The sequence below is a fragment of the Nomascus leucogenys genome, chromosome 15, assembly GCF_006542625.1.
Source record: "Nomascus leucogenys isolate Asia chromosome 15, Asia_NLE_v1, whole genome shotgun sequence".
NCBI classification, from domain to species: domain Eukaryota; kingdom Metazoa; phylum Chordata; class Mammalia; order Primates; family Hylobatidae; genus Nomascus; species Nomascus leucogenys.
Window position 1 is genome coordinate 105,015,001 of NC_044395.1, and position 19,236 is coordinate 105,034,236.

General features: G+C 48.7%; 1 protein-coding gene across 2 annotated transcripts in view; it reads left to right on the forward strand.

The window, feature by feature from the left end:
- PRDM11 (PR/SET domain 11) overlaps nucleotides 1–19,236 on the forward strand; it is an 88,148-nt gene that overhangs the window by 26,929 nt on the left and 41,983 nt on the right. For both annotated transcript variants that reach the window (XM_030829398.1, XM_030829399.1), the window contains exons 2-4: nucleotides 8,103–8,227; nucleotides 8,588–8,691; nucleotides 9,200–9,462. In XM_030829398.1, coding sequence (XP_030685258.1) covers nucleotides 8,109–8,227; nucleotides 8,588–8,691; nucleotides 9,200–9,462 — 486 coding nt within the window. In that variant the 5' untranslated portion in view covers nucleotides 8,103–8,108. The remainder of the gene's footprint in view (nucleotides 1–8,102; nucleotides 8,228–8,587; nucleotides 8,692–9,199; nucleotides 9,463–19,236) is intronic.

Genomic DNA, 19,236 nt, shown 5'->3' on the forward strand with positions numbered 1-19,236 from the left:
CTGCCCTGTGGGTAAAAGCTCAAAACCTCCTTTTCCGTGACCCCAGTAGGAGCCTCCACTGGCTGGACCCCAGTTCCTGCTGCTGCAAAATCAGGGACTGGACAGGGTTAGAGGTCCCCATATAGGAGTTCCTTGCCCTTAGGGGGCTCCAGCAGATGGTTTTCCTTTATGTTTATTAACATATATACATTCAGAAAAGTGCACATATTGTAAAAGCTGGCCAAGTATATTTCCATTTCCACAAACTTATTATACTCATGGGATGAGCACCCAGACGAAGAAATAGAACATGGCCAGCATCTTAGAACTCCCTTTCCTGCCTTTTTCCAGTTATTCCCAAGAATAACCACAAACTTCACCTCTAACACCATAGTTGTGGCTGATTGGGTTTTTTGGTAACTCTGTTTAAATTGAATCATACAGTACGAGTCTGTACTCTTTGGGGGTCTCCTTTCTTGGCATTATCACTCATCCAGATTATAACATGTAGAAGTAGTTTGTCTATTCTCATTTCTGCATAGTATTCCATCCACTGAATTTAGTGAATGTTATACAGTATCCTATGATCAGGCAGGACAAGTGAACAAACATGTCAAATTTCTTTGCTTTTGCTTAGGATGACGGCCGCTAACCAGTGTGTTAACTCTGCTTATCATGTACCCTGTGCGTATACGAAGAACTAGGAAGATGAATTAATTATTACCTAATGCGTGCAGTCTTTTTAGTAGACATGGTCTTCCAAAATGGGAATCCTAAACAAAAATAAAAACAGGTATGCTTCAGGTAGAGATATGGGGGTCCTTACTGAATGATTGATTCATTGAGTCATTGATTCATTCGTTCCTCAAATATGCATCAAGCGCCACTTGTGTGCCTGACACTCAGTCTCTAATCTGGATTCCTCCTTTCTCCTAACCAATTGGCAGGATCTCAGCATCTAATGACAAGTGGGTAAAGGTCATTGGAATTATCTTCTTTAGCAATTTCTAAACTAAATGATTATGAAGAGGTCCTCTAAAGAATATTTAAGTGACTATTTTTCAGAAGCAAAAAGAAGAAAACAGAAATACACAACCCTCCTCCTGAACTAACCACTAGTGATACCTTAAAATATATCCTCCCAGACCCATGTGTACAGATCTGCATCATTATGTATAGACTTTAAGTGGAATTATTTTGTACACCTGTGTAGTGTGGGAAATTAAAAGTGTTTTAATGGAATTATTTTGTATCTATCTTTTCATAGGCTTTCATTAACAAAATCCTTGTTTTTTAGAGCAGTTTTAGGTTCACAGCAAAACTGAGCAGAAACTAGAGTTCCCCATACACCCTGCCCCCACACACATCCAGCTTCCCGGGTTATTAACATCCCACACCAAAGTGGAACATTTGTTACAATTGATCAACCTCCATTGAAACATCGTTATCAGTCGGCGCCGTGGCTCACGCCTGTAATCCCAGCACTTGAAACATCGTTATCAACCAAAGTCCATAGTTTACATTAGGGTTCACTCATGGTGTTGTACCTTCTGTGGGTTTTGAAAAATGTACAATGACATGTGCCTTCCATTGTAGTATCATACAGAGTAATTTTACTGCCTAAAAATCCTCTATATTCCACCTATTTGTTCCTCTCTCCCCCTAACCCCTGCCAACCTCTGGTCTTTTTACAGCCTTCATGATTTTGCCTTTTCCAGAATGTCATATAGTTGGAATCATACAGTATGTAGCCTTTTCAGGTTGGCGTCTTTCACATAATAACTTGCATTATCATTTAGCAACATGTTGAACATGTGTTTTCATGTCAATAAATGTTCCTCTACAGCACTGTTAATTGCTGTCTAATATTTCATTGTATGCTAATATTTCATTGTGATATAGCATAGCAATTTCCCCCATTTTGGAGGTTTAAATTCTTTCTTATTTTTTGCTTTTAAAAATAATACTGCAGAAGACAGCTTTGTAGGTAAATCTTTGCATGCAATTTAAATGCATCCTTAGGATACATTCCTGGATGTGGGCTTGCTCCCACAAAGGGTTTACTCACTTTGAGGATTTTGATACATGTGCCAAATTACCCTCCAGAAAGGTTACACCAATTTACACTCCAACCAGTGGGATATGAAGTACTAATTTCCCCTACACTCTTGCCAACTCTGAATAACATCAAGGTTTTTCATCTTTGCCAATTTATTAGAGGAGAAACGATGTTTATTTGTTTTAATTTATATTTATTTGAATATTAATGTCTTCATGGTTTTCCTTAAAGCATATTAGCCATCTGTTGGTCTTTGCAGATTGCTTGTTCATGTTTTCTTTTTATCCATTTTTTTTTCTATTGAGGTAAGCATCTTCAGAGCATATATTTATAAAAAGTGTTTATTAGGGGTATTCACTGCTTGTAAAGGCCCTCTTCTAATGTCAAAAAATTTTTGGCCGAGTGTGGTAGCTCATGCCTGTAATCCCAGCATGGATCCCAGGGCAGATCACCTGAGGTCAGGAGTTCGAGACCAGTCTGGCCAACGTGGTGAAACCCTGTCTCTACTAAAAAAAATACAAAAAATTAGGCAGGTGTGGTGGCAGGTACCTGTAATCCCAGTTATTCAGGAGGGTGAGACAGGAGAATCGCTTGAACCCAGGAGGCAGAAGTTGCAGTGAGCCGAGATCGCGCCATTGCACTCCAGCCTGATCGACAGCGCGAGACTCAATCTAAAAAAAAAGAAATTTCACCACCATGTGCACATCTGATGTCTGTTATACTTTTAAATATTAATAAAATGAATGATAATATTTATAGGGTACTTATGATAGGACAGGCATTATGCTGTGTTAAACAGCCCTATGAGACAGGTTCTGATAGCAGTCCCACAGGACAGATAGGGAAAGCAGGTAGGCGTGGTTCATGCATTTTCTCAAGGTTACACAGTTTGTGAGTGGCTGTGCTGGTGTCAATTGATTAACAAAATACATGGTGACATTAGGTTTCTATGAATTCAGTAACACTCTTAAATACATTTATCTTTTGTGTTCATCACAAAAGTATTTATTTGCAAATCTGTCTTATACATATAAGTTTGAGGCATGTATTTATGTTCTCTATAGGCATGCTTGCTGAGAATATAAACTCAATAACTCCCTCTAATAATTCCAAGCCCTTGCCCACCTCCCACATGGTATACTGTTAAGGACTATGAGTTGGACCTTTTATTTTACAGGAAAGAGAAACTGAGGGCAAGGCAGGAACTTTATCAGGGTCACCTAAAAAATTGACAGCACAGGCAGAACTGAGACCCAGGGCTTGGGATTCCCAGCCCAAGTCAAGGTCAGCATGGGGCTTGGGCCAGCACCCTAACCTCATGTCTTTTTGGTATCGATGGGAACAACAGAGATGCTGTGGTAGGTACGAGAGTAAACCTTCTAGATTCTCATGGTGCCAGCCTCTAGGGAAACCAAGTGGGCACAGATCCCCAGTCCCCTGGCTACACTGGCTCCTGGGCATTCCAGGATCCTGGCACCCTGCCAAGGGTGAAAACAGAGCTGCAGGCTCCTGGGCTGCATTCTGCCCCCTTCTTTTGGGTTTGCAGCTCACTGCTGGGTTTGCAACACGCCTAATCTCTGCATGTGCAGACTTAGAGGAGCCAGCTGAGAGGGAGCATTGCCAGCAGCTTGGAATCCTCCATGAAGCCTGCCGACCACCCTTCCCCCAAGCCTTTTGCTGGGCAGGTAGGACTAGAGCATTCTTCAGAAAAGGCAACGGGGGCTTTTCCTGGGCCAGGCCTTAGAGCGTCTGCTGAGATGGACTCAGTGAAGGACACCAGCCCATGTTCTCCCTCTCTCTCTCCCCAGTGGAAGTTCATTTGGTCCTGCCACATCCCATCTTCTCCCTCCCTGTCCCTATGGCTTTTATCACAAGCACAGAAAGTCTGTCTATGTCAAAGTAGAGATGTCTGTGGGCCACTTGAGAGTTGGAATGCACATTAGTCCTTTGAGGCTTGATCCTGGTTCTCCGAGCAGCCAGCTCCAAGAGTAGAAAGAAATTATTTGTGCATATAGTCAACAAATAGGTGTCAGATAATAAGGACTCGGTAACTCATTATATTTCCCTTTATGCTTTGGCTGCCAGGAGGCTCAGAATTGAATGAGGAACTCGATCACTAACCCTTCTACAACAGATTCCTGGCATAACCAATACCCCTCTTTCTCCATGAGGCTTCTAACACTGTCTCTGGTTGTTTCTTAACTGTCCTGTTTAGTATGTGTTTGTTTTATAAAACATTGCAAATCTTTCATGTGGTGAAGGTGGGATGTGAGAGGTGGGACAAAAAAGCAAATGGCCCATAGCTGTCTCTACTTTGAGATACAAAGTAATGCTTTGCCCACAGGGGGTGGTTTGCTGGGAATGATTTAAGACAGGAAAACGTTTATATGCCTCGGTCCTTCTCTTTCAATCTCCCTTCCCCTCCCCATCTTCTCTTTTCCCTCTCCTCTCCTCCTTCTCTCCCTGTCTTACCCTCTGTCCTTTATTCTCTTACTATTGCCTATCCTCCCTCCAAACCCCTCCCACATCCCTCTGTGCCCTCCTCATTTATTCCTAATGGGGACCACCTCCACCTGGCAAGTATCAGTATTTCCATTTTGCAAAAGAAGACACTAAGGCCCTAGAGAATGTAAGTGACGTGCCATGGCCACACAGATTATCCTCCCCAACTGATTGTCAGAATCAGGCTCTGAGTCTCATGAGTCTAATTCCATCCTACCCCCCAGTGCTCCATCCTACCCCCCAGTGCACCTCCGCACCCTTCAGTGCCTACCCTGCCAGCATCTCTCACTACCTGCTCTGCCTGGCAGAGATCACTGGAAGAGAGCTCCATAGGGAATCAAACCCCCACCCTGTTTTTCCTGCTGAGGTCTCTTTCAGAGTTGAGATTCCCAATGGGACCAGTGGGACACATCAGAGGGGCCAGTGAGATATGAAGGGGGACATTTGGTGAATATTTACTGAGAATATGCTGTGTGCTGGGCAAAGTGGAGAGTCTGCCAAGCAAGGTTCTCAGGGTGCAAAATTGGAAGAGGTTCTCACTCTCAGGTGCCAGTCCTGCAAGCGTATGACCCTCAGAGTGAAAGCCTCCTAGTGCCTGGCTTGTCTTTCCCTAGTCTTGGCCCTGGTGCCACGCACTGTTACAGGTGCTGGCAGTTCAATGCTGGCCTGCACCCTGCCCTCGGGGAGCTCACAGTCTATTAAGGGAAACAGATATTAATCAAGTAATCCTGCTAACAAAAGATGGTTATACATGTCACACTGCCATGAAGTGTGACATGGGGCTAGGAGAGGGTGTTTTTGGTGGCAGTTGGAGGGGGGCAGTGAGGTCTGAAGTCTGGATAGGAGTTCCCCAGGTGTTCTGCAGGCTAGGACACAGCAAGTTCACAGGCCCCATGGCAGGATGGAGAATGGCATACAGGTGGGGCTTGTGGAGGGCAGAGGGGCCAGAGCAAGGGAGCCCCATGCAAAGCAGTCCTCAGCAGTCTGTTCCAATAAAGCGTCAGAGTTTCCAAATGACTGACTTAAAAAAAATAAATCCAAGCCAATGGAGAGAATTCAAAGCCACCCCTTAATGATGTCACTAGCACTCATCTTCCTGATCAGCATTCTTTAGTGGGATGTGCAGAGACTGGCCCCTCCACACTCGTCTGTGTCCATGGAATACAGCTACGTCTGTGATAGAATCTATTATTAGCCACATTTTCTAGATGAAGAAATGAGAACACGGAGAAGTTAGATAACCTGCTGTATTAGTCATCTCAGGCTGCCATGACAAAATACCGTAGATGGGGGCGCTTAAGCAACAGCCATTTATTTCTCACGGTTTTAGAGCCTAGGAAGTCCAAGATCAGAATGCCAGCCTATTGGTTCCTGGTGGTGGCACTCTGCCTTGTGGATGGCTGCCTTCTGGATGTGTCCTCATGGTGGAGAGGGCCCTGGTGTCTCTTCCTCTCCTTATAAGGGCACCTAACCCTTATGACCTCAATTAATCTTGATCACCTCCTCACAGCCCCATCTGCAAATAGATACTCTGGGGCTGAGGGCTTCAACATATGAAGGGGAGTGGGGTCCATAACACCTGCCTAGGATCACACCGCCCATCAGTGGGATTTGAACTCAGGAAGTGCCTGTCCAGTGCCCAGGCACCTAACCACTGAGGCTCCACCCCAGGATGTATGGTGGGGGGTACTACCCATCCCAGTGAGAGTTCCTCAGGGCAGCAGGTGTTCAGGGATTCTTCACAAATCCACAGGGCCTTGCTCCCACCTGGCAGCTGGACTTCTGAGCTGGGACCTGAACCCACTTAAGGGTGATCCCAGCGATTGTTCGGTAGAGGACTGGACTGAGGATACTGCATGGTGAAGCCAACTTGAAACACTTGAATGTGGGGGTTCAGCCAGTTTCCAATTTACTGAGCAGCCATCGGGCGTGGTCTGCATGACCTTGGGCAAGTCGCTTGACATCTTCCAGGCCCCAATTCCTGCGCTCTCACAGGTGGCAGGGGGCCATCCCACAGGCTTTGAGGTCGGTCGAGCACCCAGCGGGGAGTCCCTGGCATAACGCAGCCAGGAGGCAGTAGAGTGGCAGGGGCCCCGGGCGGTGCAGGTGCGGCCGCGGCTGAGCGAGCGGGTGTTCAGTGTCCTCACCGGTGGCAGCGCAGGCCCTGTCGTCGCCGCCACACCAAGGCAGCTCGGAGGCTGGGGACACCCGCCTGGCCTCCGCGGCCCTGTCGCCCAGCCCTGGCGCCCCCCCGGGGCCGAGTGCGCGCCGGGCCCCCGTGGGAGGCCCTGGAATGCGTCCACCGCCCGACCGGGAGCGACCCCCCGCGGCGCCCTCTCCCGCCGCCCCGCCCGGGCGCCCGCTTCCTCCCGCTCCCTGCGCGCCCCCCTCCCGGCCGCCAGCCAACTGCGTGCCCCCGGGGCCGGCAAGAAGCCACATGCCCCCGCAAGGAATGCCGGGGCCCGGCGGGCGGGGGGCGGGCGCTGGGCAGGGCCGGGCGGGTCGGGCCGGGCAGGGAGCTCCCCGCCGGGAAGGCTGGCGAGAGGGGGAGAGCCCACCCGCGCCCGCCCCGGCCGCAGCGCACACCGGCCCGAATCGGGGCGGCCACGGGGCAGGGGGCGGCGCGCCCGGCCGGGGCAGCCCTCCCCTTCCCCACCGCGCGCCCCCGGCCCCTCTGGCTCGGAGGAGGGGGCAGGCCGTCACGTTTCCCCACACCCCTCCCAGTCGCCGCCGCCGGCTTTGGGGCCCCGGTGGGGAGCAGGGGGCTGATTAGCCGAGGAGCAGGGGTGTGGCCAGCGGGGCCCCGGGTAGTGAGTCACACACGCCGCTCGCTCGCCCAGTCCCGGGGCCCAGCGCGGTCCCAGCCCCAGCTGCGTGCCACCCTGGCCCCGAAGAGTGTCCCCGGGCTTGGCATGAGGACCCCGGGGTGCCGAGGGAGGGGCTGAAGCCCGGCGCGGTGGTGGAGGGCGGTAAGCGGCGGGCTGGGGAGTGTCCCCTTGAGAGAGTGGGGTGGGGCTGGAGCCCTGGCTGGCCCTCGCCAGCGCCCCCAGGCCCTGCCTGTACCTGCTCCGAGCTGGCAAAGGGGCCTGGCTGTGCTCCCAGCAGTCCCAGGGTGAGGGGATGCCCTGCCAGGCGCTGAGGGCCCATTCGGTCCGCCCACTACCCCTTGGCCCAAGTTGGGCTTGAGTTGTGAACCCTCCCTTCTCCCCTTTGCAGTTTTGCGCCCAGGCTCATGTGGGATCCTCCTGCCCTTTGCCCTTTGGTCTGGGGGTCCAGGCTGTGCTTCCCAGCGCGGCCTCCTGGCCTGAGCTGCTCTAGGCCCCTGACCCCATGGGGCTGGTGGCTCCAGTCGTCCCCAGGACCAGCCCAGGATAGAAATGGCATTTCCTCTTGGCCGGGCTACAGCTGTTTTTGTTGTCTGTGTTCTCAAGTGCTTCCTCTGGGGATGGCAGGGAGGGTAACCAGACTCCGCGAGACCCCCACTTGCCCTCTCCGCCACTCACTCCTCTTCCCCTGTTTCTTTGATCTTCTTCCTGTGCTGGTCCCACCTCCTGCGTCCCAGGACAGAATGACCGAGAACATGAAGGAGTGCTTGGCCCAGACCAATGCAGCCGTGGGGGATATGGTGACGGTGGTGAAGACGGAGGTCTGCTCACCACTCCGAGACCAGGAGTATGGCCAGCCCTGGTGAGGCCCCTGTGTGGGAACTGGAGAGGGAGAAGTGGGAGTGGGAGGTGCCTGGGCTGGGTTGGTTGGGAACCCTGGGAAACGTTCTCACTCCTTGCCCACCTTCCCTAACCCTGCTCCCGGCAGCTCCTGGGCGCAGGCTCTAGAAAAATCCAAGCAGTGGCCTAGGGAGGTCTGTGCTCATATCTCAATCCTCCAGTTTTTCTACCACCTCCTGCACTAAACAGCAGGCCGGCTGGGACTCCTCTGCCCACCCCACATCTTCTCGGTCTCCTGGCCAGGTCCCCAGCTTTTGTCCCCACTGGGCTGTCACTCTCTGATGACTTCTTTGCTTTCTTTGCGGGCCTCTGCCCTGGCCAGCTCTAGGAGACCAGACTCCTCGCCCATGGAAGTTGAGCCCAAGAAACTGAAGGGGAAGCGCGACCTCATCATGCCCAAAAGCTTCCAGCAAGTGGACTTCTGGTGTAAGTGGAGCTTGGGGCTCTAGGCTGCTCCTCCCTTCACCCCCATCACCCCATTCCTGGCTAGGGAATTCGCAGCAATGCCACTAAGATAGGTCCTCACCTGCAATATAGCAGGCCCAGGTCCAGGCCTTGGTTCGTCATCATCATTAGCCATCCAAGTGGCTACTGTTGGCCCCGTTTTCCAGATAGCACACTAAGTCTTGGTGAGGGTTAAGTATTCTGCGCCTCAGGTCCTCTGGCCCAAAGGAGTACAGTTGCACTTGGACTCCAAAGCCATGCTCTTTCTTCCAGTTTTTTTAAACTTGAGACAAAGGGAGCTGCTGGCCTTGACGTAGGCAGGCCTGTTCTTGGAGCCCCCAGGGAGAGTATGGGTTATTGCTACTGATGACCCTGGGGCCTGCAGCTGGCTGTCCATGAGTGGGCCTCCTGTCAGCCCCTCTACCTCCCCCATGGGGGTCTTACCTCCCTGCAACAACTGAGGCCCTCCCTTCTCTTTCCATCCCTCCAGTCTGTGAGTCCTGCCAGGAGTACTTCGTGGATGAATGCCCAAACCATGGCCCCCCGGTGTTTGTGTCTGACACACCGGTGCCCGTGGGCATCCCAGACCGGGCAGCACTCACCATCCCACAGGGCATGGAGGTGGTCAAGGACACTAGTGGAGAGAGTGACGTGCGATGTGTAAACGAGGTCATCCCCAAGGGCCACATCTTCGGCCCCTATGAGGGGCAGATCTCCACCCAGGACAAATCAGCTGGCTTCTTCTCCTGGCTGGTGAGTGTGCCCTCGGCTATTCATGGGAGAGGTTGCCAAGGAACATGGAAGGAAACCACCAGGGGGAGCCATACTGGCCCAGCTTGGCCCCAGAGCTTTTCTAGCATCGCTTCTGGACCTGTCGATGATGGATCTTGCTATCCCCTAGCTCCGGCTGAGTGGCTGCAACGCTTGGTGTCCAAGGGCAATGCTGAGAGCACCCACCTGGCAGTAGTCAGCAGATCAGGAAATCACCAAGCAGAACTCAGGGCAATTTCCCCATGAATCCTCATGTGTGTGTCTGGTGGACCATTAGGCGGTATTGAGCCAACCGATCTTCCAAAGTGGGTGACTCGGACCTGGCCTTTGGGGATGCAGAGCATGACTTCCCACTTCCAAACCAGTAATATCAGGCTCTGGGCTAGATGCTGGGGGTAAACCCTTCAACAAGACAGACATGGTTCCTGCCCTCAGGGAGCAGACGATCTGGTAGGAAGACAGGCATTGAACAAGCAAGTACACGTGTGATATCAGTTGCAACACAGGGTACTATCGATAGATGGGTTGCAAAGATGAGGAAGAGGGGTTTTCAAGGGTATGAGGAGGAAGGGTTACCAAAGCAACTTTAAGGAATCAAGCTTGAGCTACTAGACAGAGATAGGGGAGTGTGGGGTAATAGAGAAAAGCATTCTAGAGGGTAAGAAGATCCTCATTCACTACAAAAACACTTCTTGAGTATCTCCTTTGTGCCAGGCACTGGGCTGGCCCTGGAAATACAGTGGTGGGCCAGATAAGACAATCAGATAAATCCTGCCTTCATGGAGTTCTCTGTGGGAAAGAGAATTAATCAAAGACTAAGACAAATCCATGTCAAATAATAACTCTGAGGGTGATGGAGAAACAGTGAGGCTGGGAAAAAGTGAACAACCAGGGGAGGTAATATGGGTGGAGGTCAGAGAAGGCTTCCTGCTAGTTGAGCTGTGATTGAAGGAGGTGAATGCCTACCAGGTGAAGATTGGAGAGGTGCATCCAGATGCCTTGAACAGCAAGAGCAAAGGCCCTGTGGCAGGAGAGCATGGTACATCTGAGCTACTGGATGAAGGTCAGTGTGCCTGGAGTGCAGCACACACAGGGGCCTGGAGATGATGGAGGCTTGATTTTGTAGGGCCCAGTGGACCAAATTAGGACATCTGTCCTTTTAAGAATGTAGGAGTTGGGAGAGTGACTTGGTCACATTTATGTTTTGAAAAGATGACTTTGGCTACAGCCTGGAGAACTGATTGAGCTCAGGGGTGCTGGTCAAGAATGGGTACCCACACCTCTTTCCCCATGTAGAGCATGTGGGAGTTCTGTAGTTGGCAATGGTGGAAGACTGGGCTAGGGTTGGGGCAAAGACATGGAGCCAAATGAACTGCTTTGTGAACTGTATCAGAGAGGAGAGCTCTGACTTAGACTAACTGGCCTAAGGAAGGGAGCAGGAGGTATCAAGGACATCTGCAGTCTCCCAACAGGTCGTTAATGGTGTCTTTCTCTGAGAAATGGAGGAGGCTGGAAGGGGACTGGGTTGAGGGGAAAATCATGATTTGGGTTTGGGACTTGTTGAGTTTGGAGTAACAACAAGATATCCAAGTGGTGATGTCAAGTAGGCAGTTGGATATATGGGTCTGAAGCTTGGAGAAGAGACTTGGAGATGTTGCTTAGTGAGTCAACTGTGCATGGGTGGTCAGTGGGGGAGTGGGGGTGGAGTGCAGAACCTAGGGAGAGTGTGCTGAGTGAAAGGTGGAAAGGCCTGTGACCAAGCTTTGAGGGACTTTAGCAGTTCATGGTCTAGAAGGGGAGCTTGATCCTGCAAAGGAGACAGAGAAGGTTTGCAGCCAGAGAGGTAGGAGGGAAACCAGGAGAGTGGGTGACCTGGAAGTCAGGGAAGAAGAGAGGTTCTCCAGGCCACAATGGCTGTCATTGCCGAGTGCTGCTGAGAAACCAACCAGAAAGACTGAAAAGTGTCCCGTGGATTTACTACCAGGGAAGCCATGGGTGACTTTAGCAAGAGCTATTGTAGAAAGCAGTGGGTCTTGAACTGAGGCAATTTTGCAGCCCTGCCTCCTGTCCCCGGACACTGGGCAATGTCTAGAGACCTTTTGGTTGTCACAGCTCAGCGTAGGGGTAAGCTGCTGGCATCTAGCAATTGGAGACCAGGATTACTGTAAACATTTTACAATGGACAGAATAGTCCCTCATAACAAAGAGTTATCTGCAGAAACCCTGCTGGAGAGTGATGGGGGTGGAACCTGATTAGCATCGAGGTGACCAGGCATAGTCATTTCCTAGAAGTTTGGTTACAGATAAGATCAGAAGTGGAGGAGAAAGATAAGAGTGAGGTGGGAGGGTGTGTGGTCAAGAGAGTTTGTTCATTAGAAAGACTTTAGCATCCTCAAAAAGCCAATGGGAGGGGTTCTGCTGAAGTGCTTGAGTGTAGAGTAGAGATAAGGCATGATTCCTAACCTTTTACATCACCTCACAGGGTTCACATGGAGACACTGGACAAAAAAAGGGGGTGGGTCAGCATCATTTCTGTCCCTACAGGGTTAGCCCAGAGGATTAGAGCAGATAGAGATAGTTAGGTATAGTGGGCCACGTAATGGCCCCCCAAAAATGTCCCTGTCCTAATCCCTAGAACTTGTAAATATACTATCTTCATGGCAGAAGGGATTTTTTGCAGATGTGATTAAGTTAAGTATCTTGAGATGGGAGCGATGATCTTGGATTATCTGGGTGGGCCCAGTGTAATCTCGCCTCTTAATAAGACGGAGGTGGGAGGCTCAGAGTCAGAGAGAAAGAGATTGGAGGATGCTGCTCTGCTGGCCTTCAAGATAGAGTAAGGAGCCGGGAGTCAAGGGATGCAGGCAGCTCCTGGAAGCCAGAAAAGGCAAAGAAACACATTAATTCCCAGAGCTTCCCGGAAGAACTTGGCCCTGCCAACACCTTGATTTTAGAACTTCTGACCTCTAGAACTATAAGGTAATACATGGATGTTGTTTTAAGCCGCTATGGTTTTGGCAGTTTATTGGCAGTTTATTACGGGAGCAACAGGAAACTCATATAGGAGGCTTTTGTGTTTGTGGGGGGACATCTACTAAAATGTGCAGGGAGGTGGAGTGAGGTGGCCTGAAATTGAGGAGATCAGAGAAGGTGAGTTCTGCTGGGGATGCGTAGAGTTCATGGTGCCCATGAGGTGCTCAGGGGAGCTGTCCAGAGCACTCTGGTGTTTGTGGCTCTGCAGTAGAGAGATGCTGGGATGACAGGGAAAACCAAGTATATAAATTAATACAGCTGAAGCCCGGAGAAGGGAGGGCATTTCCTACAGAAAAGGTGCTTGAGGAGGAGAGAAGAGGCATTTCCTTTGGAATATGAGTTTAAGGAATCCTTGGAGGGAGAGGAGTTGAAGAGGCGTGGAGCGGTAGGAGGAGACAGTAGGAAGTCTCCTTGGCCCCCTTGGCAGGAGCAGTCTCATGGGCGGAAGCCAGATTGCCGCGGATTAAGGTGTCAGTGGGAGGTGAGGAGAGGGAACTAGCAAGGGTGCATGGCTTGTTTTAAAAGTCTGGTTGCCCACTGAGCAATTATTATATGCCAGGTGCATACTGGACACCTCTGGCATCTCATACTCATCTTCAAAACAGTCCCTAGGGTGGGGGTTGCTGCCCCTCTTGTTCTGATGAGGAAACACAGGACTCCCATAGCTGGTCCACAGTAGACCTTGGGTTTCTTCAAAGATAGTGTCCCTCCACTATGTGAGGACTTCCCTTATTGGGAGACATTGCTAATGGGGTGGAGCAGTTAATAGCTACACTGAGCCAGTTTTGGTTATGTGTCCAGGTTCAACCCAGCCTCACATACACAGAGCAACTCCGGAGCACTAGGTCCTGAGCAGGGAGCTCTAGGGATAACAGGGATGCATGAGGTTTGCTCTCTGTTCTTATGGAGCCTGTGGTTCAGTTATGAGGAGCAGGGGCCATGGTGGATAGGAGGGGAGGAAGCTTATTCCCAACCAAGTAATACAGAGGCAGAGTATTGCTTGGTGACCACAGTGCTGCAGAGGGCTGTAGCAGTAGGGAGAGGGGGATTGGTTTCAACAGGGCAGATTGGAGACGGATCTTGTCTTGAAGGATGGATAGAAGTTCAACAGAGGAAGCCTATGGCTTCACAGCCTATTGGAAAATTGCAGGAGAAAAAATCTAGGACTGTGTCCAGGGAATGGCTATTAGGATCCCTTTCTGCAGCTGCTAGAGTCTGTACCTTGGGACAGCCCGGCCACGGAAAATTGAGAATCTTTAAAGCAGATGAACTTTCCAAGGTTGGCTGCCTGGCACAGGTCTATGGTGAGAGGAAAGGAGGAATAGAAGGCCCTGGTGTTTGCAACCTGGTTCTAGACTAGCTCCACCAGTCATGAGTAGGCGTGGCCCCAGTTCAGGTGGTGGGACTGGTGGCCTGGAGGTTATTCCCTCTGAGGTTTCTTCCTAGGGCCTTAACTGCAGCCAGCAGCCAGCAGATGGGCACAGGAAGGCAGTGGTTAGAGGCTGCAAGGCCCTATGGGGGCTTTGACCTTTGGGAACCCAAGAGGTGAGAGACATTGAAGGCCTAGAGCCACCAGATGCTTAAAGTGGCTCAAGAAAAGTTCGTGTGTGTGTGTGTGTGTGTGTGTGTGTGTGGTGTGTGTATGTGTGTGTTGGACATGGGTTTTTGGCCTCCACTGGGGAAAAGCAGGCGTGAGGAATGGCTCTGCCTGCTCAGCTGATGGGTAGGCCGAATGGTGGGAGAGGACGGGGAAGGTGGGGTGAACAGTGGTGCTGATTTTTGGACCAATATCTGGAAGCCCCATATCCTAAATAAACTGCCCTCATTTGTCAAGTCCTGTCCCAAAGCCATACTGGATATCATCTTCTTTGGACCTTCTGCCTGCCTGCAAAAGTTCTGGCCCCCATTCAGCACAACACATTTCCTTCCACACTCCCTCAGTATGTGCACTCTACTCTGTAGAAATGATGGTGGTGGTCATGACAAGCATAGCTGTTAATGTTTATTGAGTACTTATTATGTGTCTGGGTCTGTGCTCAGTGCTTTATAGCATAATCTCATCTGATCCTAACAACGCTCCTGTGACATAGGTATTATTCCATCCATTGCACAGCTGAGAAAACTGAGGCCTGGAGAGGATGAGTCATTCTGCACAAAGCTAAACAGCTGGTGAGTCACTGAGCTGGGGTTCAAACTTGTGCAGTCTGACTCCAGAACCTACCCTCTCATTCCACCTCTTGGCCCTCTAGCCTCCCTTACTTAGCACGCCTCTTCTTACCTCCTTGCCTGGGTAGACTCTATTCTACTCATTCTTCCTGCCCAGCACAAGTTCCCTCTTTGTCTTTGCTTAACCTGGAGGAAAGCTGGTCTGACTTTGGGCAGAGTGGTACAAGGCATGGGCCTGTGTCATGATGGACCAAATGGCCATTTCCACTCCACAACTCTCCTTCATGGCCTGGCTGACTTGGCAGGAGTTGGACACTCACCTCTGCCTGTCTAGGAAAGACATGCCCCTTCCTCTGCTTTTTCATCCTATTGGAAATTATAAATGCTGTAATTCATTGCCAAGATCACCCAGGCTACCCTCAGACACTGCAGGCCAGGAACCATGCTGCTGGCATGAGGCATTTGGGGGTGCTGTGCAGCCATGTGGTTTGGTAAAGAGGCAGAAGACAGTGGAAGCCAACATAGGATTTTTTGTTTGTTTGGTTGTTTGAGATGGAGTTTTGCTCTCATTGCCCAGGCTGGAGTGCAGTGGTACGATCTCAGCTCACCGCAACCTCCGCCTCCTGGGTTCAAGCAATTCTTCTGCCTCAGCCTCCCAATTAGTTGGGATTACAAGCATGCGCCACCACATCAGCTAATTTTGTACTTTTAGTAGAGACGGGGTTTCTCCATGTTGGTCAGGCTGGTCTTGAACTCCCGACCTCAAGTGATCGGCCCGCCTTGGCCTCCCAAAGTGCTGGGATTACAGGCTTGAGCCACCGCACCCGGCCACCAGCACAGAGTTTCTATGTGAGTTTTTCATTCAGACCTTGGCTTGTTCCAGAAAGGATTTAGGGTAGCCTAGCAGTGTACATAAAATATACCACAATAGCATATTAAAACTCGGAGAGAGAAAGAAGAAAGGAAAACAAGGGTGGACACCCTAAGTGGAGCCATGAATGAAGCTAAAAATGCATACTATAATGACCTCTATCTGCACTTTTAGCTATACAGGCTCCAAATCTGGCAGCCACTGGGAGACTAGCTGGTACATTCTGTCCATAATGTGAAAAGGACCAGGGAGCTCCTGAGGAGGTCCGCCCTTCTGGGGGCTGATGCTAGATAGATATCCCAGGGGCCCTTATAGAAAGGACACTGTGTGATGGAATTGTCCACTCCATGCAAGGCAGCCTCCCCACCTGCCAGACTGCTTCCGTTCTGGGGAGAAGCAGATGTGAAATGGTGTTTTAGTGTTTCCCATTTCAGCTTTTGTAGTAAATTGACGATTTCTTTTAAAACTTGAAATTGGACGTGCCAGAGCTCATGGGACATCCTCTAGAATAGCATCTGAGAGACCCTGAGTGCTTGGCTAGATGAAATAAGCAGACAGTTGCAGTGCCATGACGTGGTGGGGATAGGCAGGTGTTAGCAAGTTCGGGGATGCTCAGAGAAGTGAGGAGTAACAGGTTTGTTCAAGAAGAAAGAAAAGGGGCATTTGAGACAGGGTAGGCGTGCAGTGTGTGAGTATGCATGAGCAGGTGCTTTTCATGCTTGCTTGTTAATTTCTACTCTTTATTTCGAAAGTTGCAAACTCGGTTGAAAAGTTGCCAGAATAGTGTAATGAATACCCTCACACCTGCCTCTAGATTCACCTATTGCTAGCACTTTATACCCATTGCTTTATCTCTGTCTCTACACTTACACCACCTACACATGCGTGCGCCGCACACCACACACACACACACACACACACACACACTTTTTTTTTTTTTCTTGAGATGGAGTCTCGCTCTGTCACCCAGGCTGGAGTGCAGTGGCATGATCTCAGCTCACTGCAACCTCCATCTCACAGGTTCAAGCAATTTTACCACCCCAGCCTCCCAAGTAGCTGGGACTACAGGCACACACCACCACGCCTGGTTAATTTTTTGTATTTTAGTAGAGATGGGGTTTCACCGTGTTGCCCAGGCTGGTCGCGAACTCCTGAGCTCAGGCAATCTGCCCACCTTGGCTTCCCAAAGTGCTGGGATTACAGGCATGAGCCACCACGTCCAGCCACACATTGTTTTTTGTGTGTTTTGTTTTTGTTTTTTTTTTTTTCTGAACTGTTTGAGATATAGTTACAGAGACATCATGACACTTTACCTCTAAACACCTCAGCCAAATTCCTAAGAGTAAGGTGTTCTTCTATACCGGGGTGAGCAAACTTTTTTTTTTTAAAGGCTACCTGGTAAATACTTTAGGCTTTATGGACTGTGCAGCCTCTGTCATAACTAGTCCACTCTGCCATTGCACTGCAAAAGCAGTCATAGACGATATGTGAATGAATGAGTGTTGCTATGTTTCAATAAAACTTTATATGAACACTGAAATTTGAATTTCATATTATTTCAAATGAAATTTGAAAGTCATAGAAATAAAATTACATAAAAATAATTTTTTAGTCATAAAAAAATGCAACATCATTCTTAGCTTGCAGGCTGTATAAAAACAGATGGTGGGGGCTGGATTTGACCTACAGCCATAGTTGGCTGACCCCGGAGCTATCTAACCACCATATAATGATTACACCCAGGAAATTTAACATGGACACAATACTGTCTCAGCTATAGTTCATATTCAGATTTCCCCAATTGCCATTAGTAACATCCTTTGTGGTTTTTTCCCATCCAGGACCCGTGCAGGTATCACACATTGCATTTAGTTGTCACATCTCATTAGTCTCCTTTATTCTAGAAAAGTCTCCCCTATGTTGTTTTTTCTCTTTATGATATTGATACTTTTGAAAAGTTCAGGCTAGTTGTTTGCATAATATTCCACAGTTTAGATTTGTCTGATTTTTTCTTCATGGTGGATTCCGATTACAGCTTTTTGGTGCAAGCAATGTTAGGTCTTTCTCATGGTGTGCCATCAGGAGGCACCTGGTGGCAGTTTGTCTTGTCTTTTACTCAATGATTTTAACAACTATTGATGATTCTTGTCTGTATCAATTATTATTCATGGTTAAAATGATTTTTCTATTTTTTCTCTTCTACATTTATTATTTGACATTCTTCTGTTTAAAAAAAATAGCACTCAACCTTCACCCCCACTCAATCCTCATTTAAAGCTATTTTTAGTATGCATATGAACATGAATTCTTTTTTTATTCAATGTGTTGGAATCCATGTCTGTCATTATTCATTTTGATGTTTAAATTGGCCTATATTTGGCCAGTGGGAACGCTTTCAAACTGGCTCCTTGTTCTTTCCACACATCCCTGTCATTATTTTAGCACTTTTTCCTTACTTTCTGGCATGAAAAGATATTCCCACTGTCTGTCTTAGGAGCTGTGATTCCTTTCAGCGGGAAACGGTGTTTAGGAGCCAAAATCTCTGAATGGTAGGTGTGCAGTTGCTACTGGGGTGTCCTTGCCGAACTAGGTTTTATTATTATTATTTTTATTTTTTTTTTTTTTTTTTTTTTTTTTTTTTTTTTTTTTTTTTTTTTTTTTTTTTTTTTTTTTTTTTTTTATTATTATTATTATTTTATTTTACTTTGAGTTCTGGGATACATGTGCAGAACCTGCAGGTTTATTACATAGGTATACATGTGCCATGGTGGTTTGCTGTACCTAACAACCCGTCATCTAGGTTTTAAGCCTCCCATGCATTAGGTATTTGTCCTAACGCTCTCCCTCCCCTCACCTCCCACCCCCCAACAGGCCCCTGTGTGTGACGTTCCCCTCCTTGTGTCCATGTGTTCTCATTAGCCAAACTAGGTTTTGAGGGAGGGATGGATGAGTTGATGCAAATGTCCTACCATGTCAGAAGCTGAGGGAACACAGCATAGCAGTGGTCATGGAATTTACAAAGGCCCTGGGGCACACACGTAACAGTCAGGTGGGGATGGTATTAATATTAGGGTATAACAGAGGTACCAAGTGTGCTTAGAAGGAAAAGTGGAAGATGAGACTAGAGTAAAAGTCACTTTTCTTGTGTTCTCAGATGCAATGGATCATAAAACACTATTGATTCAATATCAGCTTTTCCGGGAGTAAAAATGAATACCTCAATCCAAAGATTCTGAATATCAGAAGCATTAAATGGGCTCAGCTTGTGTAGCTGTTTTATAAGTGCTGGTAGTTTAGTTATTGAATCACAAACCAAACCAAAGATTTCCCCGGGAAAATGTAATATGCTCGTGAACCAGTACTGGCTGGAGCCAAGTCTGTACATCTATTGTATCAGAGCAAAAGTAGAACATGAAAAATTATTCTGAATCTGTATAATATTTCCAGTACAGACCAGCTCTTAACCTGACCTCCTCTGTTTCTTGGCTTTCCAGTCCATTCTACTGTAGCTGTGTTTCTCACACCTGAACAGTGTTAAGTTCAGGTGATTTTTAATGTTCCTGGAGTCTTCATGTTACGTTAATTTTATTTTAATGTTACTTAAAAAGGTATAAACATAAAGGTTGGTAAACACAAAGTGTCTTGTACTTATAACTTTTAAACAACTGTAAAGCTAAAATAAGTTT